Source organism: Chiloscyllium punctatum, chromosome 27, assembly GCF_047496795.1.
Source record: "Chiloscyllium punctatum isolate Juve2018m chromosome 27, sChiPun1.3, whole genome shotgun sequence".
NCBI lineage: Eukaryota > Metazoa > Chordata > Chondrichthyes > Orectolobiformes > Hemiscylliidae > Chiloscyllium > Chiloscyllium punctatum.
The window spans coordinates 2,566,741-2,577,313 of record NC_092765.1 but is presented as its reverse complement, the minus strand read 5'-3'; the positions used below and the strand labels follow the sequence as shown (position 1 = coordinate 2,577,313).

At 41.7% G+C, this 10,573-nt stretch overlaps 1 protein-coding gene across 1 annotated transcript; it reads left to right on the top strand.

The window, feature by feature from the left end:
• Positions 1–350: 350 nt before the first annotated feature.
• On the top strand, positions 351–10,323 carry fam167b (family with sequence similarity 167 member B). Its single transcript, XM_072547914.1, has 2 exons — positions 351–714; positions 9,503–10,323. The coding sequence occupies exons 1-2, from the start codon at positions 418–420 to the stop codon at positions 9,764–9,766; spliced, it is 561 nt and encodes a 186-aa protein (XP_072404015.1). The 5' UTR covers positions 351–417; the 3' UTR covers positions 9,767–10,323.
• Positions 10,324–10,573: the final 250 nt, after the last annotated feature.

Genomic DNA, 10,573 nt, shown 5'->3' with positions numbered 1-10,573 from the left:
TTACCCTACTTATAGTCCTTATTTCCATCTCTGCAATACGCTGTATTGGCTAATTTTGTCCCGTCTCAGTTCATCTGCTACTGAAGTCCTCCTTCATGCCTTTGACAGTTCTAGACTCTGCTGTTCTAATGCACTCCCACTTTCTACTCTCTATATTTGCAAACATCCAAAACTCTGATTCCCGTGTCTTTTTTTTACCCAGTAGAAAGGCAACAGAGATAGACTATTGTATATTGTCCAAAGGTTTGGATCTAAAGGATAGAAAGTGGGAAGGGCTCTGTATGGTCCCTTTAAGATGACAGGGCGGTTCTGTGAAAGACTATCAGGCAGTTGCAGAGTGAGTCTGAGCTGAGCTTCCTGATTCAGTGTTACCTCCAGCCTCTCAGTGGACAGTGTGCCTGTTCCCCGGGCACAGAGATGGAACCTCTAACAGCAGTAGGTGACCCGGAGCCAGATGACCACCTGAGCCGGGTGAAGGCGCTAACTGCAAAGTTAAATTTGCAGACGCGCAGACCCTCGTTCGCGGAATGGCAGCAGAAACTGGAGAGCGAGCCTTGGAAAAGTGGCGAGAGCTGGCAGGTCGAGTCGGGACCAGGCAGTGACAGTAACATCACCCTGAGCCAGGGAGTGAGCAGCAACAATGACATCTCCCTCACCAGCATCTGTGGCTTCGCCAATATCGGAGAGGCGTTGGAATGGCTGAGGAAGGAGCTGGTGAGTATTGGAGAGTCATTAACCAGGATGACAGATCCTACCGGGGGTGCATTTGATAACCAAAATGGCCATGTGATTTACTGACAAAGAATCTAATCACCTCTCAACTTTTTTTGATAACAACAAAAACTTTTAAGAGCACATGCAACACAGTGTGCTCCCTGCTGGAGCTCACCTGTCGGTTTGGAGATCAGACAGAACTCAATGATCTCACAGACAGACAGACAGACAGCTGCCTACCGACCATGTGAAAAGCTGCCTCTCCCTGTTGTTGTTTTTGGCAGCACACCGGTGCCTGTCTGCTCTGAGCCCAGGCAGGTTCCTCCAGGCTGCTCACTGTGTTCTGGCTGAGGAGTAAGGAGCTCAGTCCCACACTCAGCCTGAGCCTCCAATCTCCCGACAGAGCTTAAACCCCAGTGTTCCTGTCACTGAGCAGCCGGGTTTTTGTTTCACTGAGCGGACTCTCCCATCCACTTCCTGACATTGCTGAGCTGTTCCCGGAGTGGCCGGCCCTGAGTGTTTGTCCTGTGTCCTGTGTCCCGGTGGTCACTGCAGAATGGACCCTCCAGGAGCAGCTGCCGAGTCCGCTCCAATTGGACCAGAAAGTCACCGTTTGCAGAGTCGGATGTAGCTGGAGGCAAGGGAAAGGGCTCCGAGACTGGATTTGAAAAGGGGATTGAGACTCTGTCTGAACCGTGTGGAAACATGCAGCCTCTCCGCGGGGTTAGCTCTGACACTGAATTCCCCAGCTCCAACCGCTCCCATCAAGGAAGGATTCTCCAGCATTTCCTCTCCCAGAGTAAGGCAGCATCAGTTCAAGCCGAACTTCCGCGTGAACAGCTCAGGGCAGTGCAGCCCCTCAGTAAGAACTGCAGACCCACTCCTCCAACCCCACCGGTTCTTTATTCCAGACTCCTCCGTTTTAGATGCAATTTGGGGACTGAGTTATTTACATCTTCCGCTGAGCAATCAATGACTCAAAAACTTTGGTCAAATGCTTTACGTCAGTCTTTTTGTGATTAATCGTCAGAGGACCACCTCCCGTATCATCAATTGGGAACATTTTCAAAATGAGAATAGGTGTTTTCATCAAACTGTTCAGAAGTGTTATTACACAGCTCCTGGCTCCGAGATAGGGGCAATACCACAAATGCCTCCTTAGAATGAGTACAGGTAGTTTTAATCAGCCTGCTCAGACACACCGTGATACTGCTGGGGTTGTTGGGACTTGAACCCAGACTCTCCAATCTGGAGGTGGGCACCACAAACACCTTCAGGTAATGTGTATACCTATTTTTCTAAACAATCTGTTCAGAGATGTTTTCCCACACCTCCAGAGCAGGTTGGATCAGAGTCAGGGACACTACCAACATGCCCACAAGAGCCTTCAGGCTAGATCTTAAGATTGACTCATTATTTGCTTTACATGATGCTTGAGCCTAAATTAGAGTGGTGTTGGAAAAGCACAGCAGGTCAGGCAGCATCCGAGGAGCAGGAAAATTGACATTTCGGGCAAAAGCCCTTCATCAGGGATGAAGGCAGGGAGCCTTTGAAGTGAGAGATAAGATCCTTGAGCCATCAGGTATCTGATGTGAATTTGATTTGAAATTGGTTTAACATACTGGTGGAGTGAAAGTTTGCAACATGTTTCAAACTCGCAATCTTCCTGTTTCATTCAAACTGTTGTCAATGATATTCTCCATCTTCACCCAGCTCAATCTGCCCTTAATTCCTTCTTCAGTGCCCAAAGCTAGACTGCCCAGTTACTGGCACTGTCCCTCTGACATTACCATGTTGGAACTTCCATTCATCAACCCCCCACCCCAAAACCAACTTCTCAGTCTCTATCCTAATGGAATTTGCCATCTATTCTTTTTTTTTCCATTCCTCTCCCCCTGTACTGTTTCTCAACAAACTTTGCTCACAGTGATTATAGTAACTACAAGCAAGAATGTATTTCTTTGGAAGAATTCCTACCTACAACAATTGGACATTAAGGCCATTTCCACTAACTCTCTGATATTTATGACCATTGAGAAATGGAAAAGATTCTGGATTAAAAGCTGGGACAATTGATTCCACTGAATGAGGAGTCCAGAATGTGGGGATCACCCAATGTGATTTTAACACACTCAACACCAAACCCCATCCCTGACCCTTCCAATTCATTCAAACAGGGTTAAAATCATTGGTCATTTGGTCATTTTTGGATTGGCTTTAATTAATATTGTTTATAATAGTGTTTTTATTATTAACATTTGTTAATTTAGACAAATATTTTCAGAGGTCATTATGCACTTGTGGTGGTGATTCCCTTTATCTCTGAAACATAACATTGTGACACTTATGTTCAATTCATCTTGTAATAAAGAATAGCATTCCATTTTCCTTTATAATTCCGAGCTGTAGTTTCATACTAACTTTTTGTGACTCATGCACACGAACACTAAGATCCCTCTCCACTTTCATTCTCCATTTAAATAATACTCTTCATTTATTCTTTCTGTGAAAGTGAACAACTCACATTTTCCAACATTATACTGCATCTGCTAGAGTTTTGCTCATTCGCTCATCCCATTGATATTCGTTTGCTCTTACATCCTCCTTGCAATGTACTTTCAACTTATCATGGTGGCATCTACAAATTTATTTACCTTCTCTTATTTAATTGATTATAGCTTGTGAAGAGCCGAGGCCCCAGCACAGCACAAAACTGTCTAGGACTCCATTCATTGTATCTGCTAATTGGCCAAAGAACCATTTATAACTTGTCTGTTCTGCTGGCCAGCCAATCCTCTCCCTATGTCCTTATGTTAGCCCCTTACACCATGTACTTTTATTTGACATCCATAATCCTGTCAAATGCAAATATAGTTTTTTAATAGGCTCCTCTTTCTCTACAGTGCATCCAACTCATTCAAAAACTCCAATAAATGGAACCATAGAATCCCCACAGTGTGAAAGCAGGCCATTTGGCCAATACAGACCCCGTAAAGAGCATCCCACACAGACCCATGCCTGCATTCCCCGTAGCTAATCCACCTAACCTATACACCTTTGGACTGTGGGAGGAAACTCACCCAGACATGGGGAGAATATGCAAACCCCACACAAACAGTCATCCAAGGCTGGTGTCAAACCCAGGTCCCTGATGCTGTGGGGCAGTAGTGCTAACCACTGAGCCACTGTACCACCCCTTGTGTCAATGTTTTCTCTTTCACAAAACCATTCAGACTCTTCCTAAATATCTTTACTTTTTCTAACTGTCCAGCTGTAGCTTCATTAAAGATCAATTCTAATCACTTTATTGAGTGAAGGTGCCTTTACTCTGATGTCAGTATTTAGTCCTGTCACATTACACAATACCAAATCTTTTACCAAATCTGTTCTCTTGCTAGTTTCAGAACATTCTGGTCTAAGAAATGATCTCAAAAGCATTCCTTTCTCCCTCCTTTGTTTCAACTGTTGCACTCCCTGACCATGAATAAGGAAGGGAGTGGACTGAATTAAAACATGCAAATTAAAATAAAAATTACATTCATATAGCGTCTTTCAACTAACAAATATTTCTGAACTTTTGAATTGTACTTACTTCTGCATAGATGCGGAGCAGCTAATTTGCAAAAAAAGGCACAGAGAGTGATGGATTAATGGTCAGACACTCTGTGTTCATGATATTCGTTGTAGGAGAAATATTTGTTCAAGGTCACAAAGGGACACACTCCTACTCTTCTTGAAAGAGTACCATGGAATCTTTCACATCCACCTGACAGGGTAGGCAAGCCTCATTTTAATTCCTGAATAGAGGCAAAACATTGGATGCTGGAGATGCAAAATCAAAACTCCTGTTGATGCTGAATTTTAAGGCTCTCCCAGCCACTCTTTATCCCAAGACATTCTATAGTTTGGCATTCCATCTCTTTAATGAGAGAACCCTTGAGTTCTTTCCCAGATTTCTGATGAAACTCAATTGACTATTCCCTGTGTTAATAATTTTGGGATGTTCATTGGCAGCTTTGGGATTCCTGGTCAGAATTAAAGATCATGGATAGCATTTGTTAACCACCCTCAATGGTTGCTGCTTGTGATTGGTGGGTTCAGTGGAATCAAAAACATATTTCTCCATTCTCTTTCTTCATTGAAGGGGTAGAACTCCTCAATTGATGCAGCATGCACGAGATCACCTTCATGGTCAAAGAATGTGGCCAGATCAAGGAGTTTTTCATCCAATCGATGATCTGCTTCTGTGAACATTACATTCTCTCTCACTCTCTCCTAAAGAGCAAATTAAAATGTTGAACTTCACCTAGTGGCTGTGTGACAATACTATGGCTTTAAGAGGTGTCTTTTATCCTCTTTTTTCATAATGCAAGGTTGAGACAGAGGTACAAAGACAATAAAGTAACAGCTTGTAAGATCTTGGGTCTTTTTAAAATTGGAACAATAGCAGCAGCCTGAATGGGTGGGGTCAAGCTCCCACAGAACCAGGATTTTTAGTTTTAGCTTTCAGCAGTTACTGGGGTCTCGAGGCTGGATGTAGAAGCTCTTATTTCTCTCTTTGTTACAGTTAAAAGCTGGGTTCTCTTCCTGCTGCTAGAATTGCATGTGAGACAATCTGTTTTACTAATTTTGCCTTTGCCAGGGGTGTGTTTATGGGATGTTACTATATTCTTTCAGTTAATTGGTAGTACTTAATATGAATATTATTTTGTTAAGCATTTTGATAGAGTTACAGTTAAGCTAATTTTCTTTTTTTCTGTATTTTAACTGTAATATAAAAATAAAGTGTATTTTGTTTAAATTTAAATAATTTAACCAATTGAATTGCATCTGGAATGCACATCTTACACTTATCTTTAAACAAGAAAAAGTTAGGGTCTGGACTATCTCATTAATAAATGTTGAGGGGGGTTTGGTCTAGTCCATAATAGCTGGTTCCTGATATCCTTGGAGCAACCTATTCTCCACTTCTTCTAGGCATTCTTCAAAGAGAGTGAAAGATTAGCATCCTCATCCTTTGAGTACAGGGATGGAGTTTCATCATTAATGTCTGGCTGTGTTGGAAATTAGTCCAGTTTAATCCCCGACGTGGCCAGTGAATGAAACAGGTTCATAAGAACATAAAGTCGAACATTCCAGAGAGATACTGAGTTTGCTTTTGTCTGCTAATTGTGGGGAATTTCTAGAAGCAGCCAACTTGCCCATTCTGTGTTCGATAGTAGCAATTTAAATCCAGCAAGAGGCCAAGTAAAAAAAAGAATGCAAGCAAGGCAATGTCTGGACAGTACACCAGTAAAAGTGCACTTCCCTGGAGCCAAACCATCATTGTCAACTTGGTCACGTTTGTGAACCGAAAGGTTCTCACCATCTCCGTGAGAAAGCAGTCACAGAATGAGGAGGGCTGCCTGTCCGTCATTGTTTCTGGTTCATGTTGTGTTCGGTAAGCTCCACACCAATGCCAAACCTGACTCGCCAGTGATAATGAAAGCCACATATAACATAATATAGACTATTTTCAGGTGGTTTGATGAAATCATTCAACATTTCCACCTACAACACTGAGGTTTAAAAATTGATCCCATCAGGTTACAACTGTCCAAGATGCAAGAGCTACAAAAAGCCAAGAGATAGCCTTATGGGGTAGGGTGGGGGATGGGGGTGCAGCATGTGGACTCACAAGATCATTTCTGGCATGTAGATATCATAGTTAGTGTCTCAAAACCTAATTTGAAACTGCAGTCAGTGACTGAAACTGCTGGGTTTTGAACAGCTTTAATTATTAGTCGGTCTGCTATTAAAACAGAAAAGTAGATCACATAAACAATCCCAGGCTTAACTAACACCTGTTTCTGATCTTAATCTCTCTCATAAGTCTGGATTCTGGAAAATATTCTTTATTTTGCTAGCAAGGTGAACTGATTCCCAATTTACAAGTATTACACATTCAACTCTAATGCAATGCATCTGAGCTTCTGCAAGATTGACTTCTGTCCACATTCAACTGAGAAACCTCCACTGAACTGTGTGTGTGTGTGTGTGTGTGTGTGTGTGCGCGTGCACTGCAAGCCATTCCTTTGAATTTTGAATGGGTTAATAAGCCCTAATTTGTTTTAACCCTAGAGAATTTGCTGTGGGTCATTTTGTAAATTGGAATTCACAAACAGAGTTGATGAAACACATCACCTCTATTTTAAAAGGGAAAAGAAAATGACAAAAGAAAATAAATTAAAACTCACCTCTGTTACAGACAGGAGAAGTTAACAATAAAATAATTCAAATCACCCCTCCTGCTTGTCCATGTTAAACAGGATGGTCTATTTGCAAAGTGCAGCCTATTAGGTAATGGAGAAAGTGAGGTCTGCAGATGCTGGAGATCAGAGTTGAGAGTGTGTTGCTGGAAAAGCACAGAATCCGAGGAGCAGGGGAATCGACGTTTCGGGCCAGAGCCCTTCATCATGATGAAGGGTTCCAGCCTGAAATGTCAATTCTCCTAGTCCGCGGATGCTTCCTGACCTGCTGCGCTTTTTCAGCAACACACTCTCGACTCTAATTAGATAATATCAAGTCTTCTTCAGACTGTACAAATTCTGACAGAGCTTCATCCAAAACCCTGTTCCTATGAGAGCTTACCTTTTAAAGATTCATACCGGCACTTATTTGCAAAGAGTATAAATCATTAAACAATTGAACAATGCCCTTTTCTGGTTCCTGATTGCATGAATTAAACTTTGCTGGATCCATATTGGGATTGTGCCTCAGTCTGAAGCACGAGTTAAACGCCCGTGTTTCCTCTTCATTGTATTTTACATTTTCTTCATTTACGCTTTGTCTGATGAGGATGGCATTCACTCTGCTGCTGATTGCATACTTGCTCCTGAAATTTGCCTGGCTTTTTATCAAGGCCCGAGGAGGTGCGGTATTTGCTCAGATATGGCCAGGGTCAGTCTCCCTGATATCTATCTGGTCAGGGATTGCTGCATGGTCTAAATGGTCTGGTAAAGGCAAGACTTTTCCCATCATTGGATACACTTGCTATGTGTGTGATGACAACCTAAACCATTTTGGTTTCTTGCTCATTTTCAGCTTCTGCGAGTTTCCTCTCTTGCACAGTTTTCCCTCTGATGTGCATTACCTCATTACTCTCTGTGGCTGACTAAAGCTCATGCTGCTCACTCCATGGGCTCTTGCTGTCTACTGTCTGGTGCCCAACTGGGTCTCTGTCCCCTGCTGCTACCTGTTGCTGTGAGCTTCCCATCAGGTATCACCCCCCATTCCATGTTTGTATCATTGGGCTGGCCTCATTCCTCCCTCATAGCACTTTACAGCTGCTGGGCTTTGCTTTTGACACTCCTTTCTATTAGCGTTCTGGTCACTAACAGCCACCATGTAGGAAGATTAAGATTGTATTCAGGTGAATGAATACCACCTGGTTTTATTAAAATGCAAGTACATCCATGGTCCACCTCCATATGATCTGGCAACACTATAACATGGTGCCTCCCCTACTTGTTCAGTAACTAATTTCAGAGTAAAGGTATAGTTAATCTTTACTCCACAGAGCTAGAATTATGATTAGAAATTAAAGATATTTTCCTGCTCTGAGATGTTGGTATCTGGACAGCATAAAGTTCTGATCATTACTTAAAAAAATAACTAGACAGTTTGCTAAACTCTGCTGAAAAATGTGTTGCTGGAAAAGCGCAGCAGATCAGGCAGCATCGAAGGAGTAGGAGAATTGACGTTTCGGGCATAAGCCCTTCTTCAGGAATTTGTTAAACTCTGCCTTTTAAGCGCATGGACTGCAGTGGTTCAAGAAGGCAGCTCATCACCATCTTCTCAAGGGTAACTGGAGGTGAGTATTAAATGCTGACCCAGCCAGCAACACTAATGTCCTACTCGTGAATTTAAAACAAAAGCTATCAAGGTATCTGTGCTCCTCCAATGACTGCCTCTTGAGCACTCTGCAACTCTTCAGCCACCTCCGGAAGCTTTACTGTCTACTATCTCGCCTTCTCCTCCCCTCTCCCCTCCTTTGATATGCTTCTTAAAACCAGGCCTTTGGAGTGGTGTTTTGGCCACCTGTATCCTTATTTAGTTTAATGTGGATGGTTTTCTAATTCCACTTCTGTGAAGAGATTCCAATCTGAGATAAACACAATGTTAAACAATAGGGAATCATGGGAACAAGCAGGAAAGTGGAGTAGAGGCCATGGTCATGTTGATATTGGAGCAGGCCCAAAAGGCTATGATCTATTCCTTCTCCAACTTATTTGCTCTTACAAAATGCTCGATTGGTTTTCTTATGTTAAAAGTGCCATGTAAATGCAAGTTGCCATTGTTGCTGTTCTAAGTGGTTTTTTGATGTGGACACATTAGGAGATTTAGTGCCCAAGTCGAAAGGCAGCTCTATCCAGAAACACTAAAATCTCATAAAAGAGAAATCGATAAATCTTTTTAAAACATCAAAATTTTAAAGGATCGCAGGGAAAGCGCATGAGAATGTGACCAATAGCCGATACATTCAGAGAAGCAGCACAGATGGAATTATCAAAAATCCAGTGATTTTATCTGCAGATCTGAGATATAGTGATCTGTATTTTTGACTCCCAAAAAGTTAAATAAAATTTTATCTGGCTTTGACTAAAGTTTTGCTACCAGCAATTAAATGGTTAATGGAACCATCTTTTAAATTAAATACTGTTAATATTTTATCCATTTGGTTTGACTTCTCTTAAAAATAAGAATGCTTTCATTGGTAAATATTTATCGCTTTGCTTTGTTCTTTCAGCGAGAGATGCAGTCTTCAGATCATCAGCTCGCTCGGAAGCTAATTTGTCTCAGGAGAGAGATTCACAGACTAAAGGTGGAGCAGATCTGTCATCAGCACAAGGAGATGTTGGATGATGTAACGTATGGACTGGAGGAATGTGAAGAAGAGTCAGACTTACTCTTGGATATTCCCCTGAAAGCAGTATTCAGTCTCTCCACACCACTTAAACATATCGGAGTGACTAAAATGAACATTAACTCCAGAAGGTTCTCTCTTTCCTGATCTAAGACAGAGCCGATTAATCTTTAGACTATTAATTAAAAAAAGTTTGATCACACTGTGAGGGGATTGTGCATTGCAACATTACCTGTAAGTTATTGCTGGAGTCAATTTTCAACTCTACTTCAATTAGAAGTTGTATGACATGAATTTGGAAAGTCCTGTGGGTCACATGCAGAGTGGAACTGAAGGTTGTGCAGTTTAATGAAGCTGAGATGATGAGGGTAATGCTGATGGAGCTGTGCATTGTATTTGTTTTGTGCTTTGTCTCACTGACGAATGTTATTAGTGATGAAGGTGATGGTCGCCTAATTAAATTCTCAAGGGCCATCGTTATCAACATATGGACAAACACACCCCTAAATCTTACAACGTATTCTGTACATAAACATTTATCATAATCTACTCTGCCAATAACAGAGATCATTAGATTTATCTGCATTTTTGTTCACATTTTGGTTAGAAATATGCTTATGTAAAATCAAATACTGGTATTCCAACTTGGGCACTGCACTGTATTAGAAAACTTATTTCAGTCTGATTAGTAAACTTCCAAAAAAAATGCCTCAAAACTAATAAAATTATATCATAAAGTGCTTTTCATTTTCATTCTGCATGATGTAAAGATCGTGGTTAACTGAAGCACTAAAAATACAAATAAAATGTACCAGTATGTTGTTGCTGGTGGGAAATGGCATTGTAGTGAAGGTGACAACCAGAAATTAAAAGTAAATCCTACTTTTTGAGAGCTTGCTGTGAGTATCCAGGAATGCTCAGAGTGAGCAGGTACCCTGACAGGGGGTGGAGATC

Bases quoted from the DNA above. Each gene is read 5' to 3' on its own strand.
- fam167b (XM_072547914.1), top strand. From the start codon at position 418: ATGGAACCTCTAACAGCAGTAGGTGACCCGGAGCCAGATGACCACCTG. The intron at 715-9,502 runs GTGAGTATTGGA...TTGTTCTTTCAG, and splicing joins AATGGCTGAGGAAGGAGCTG to CGAGAGATGCAGTCTTCAGA.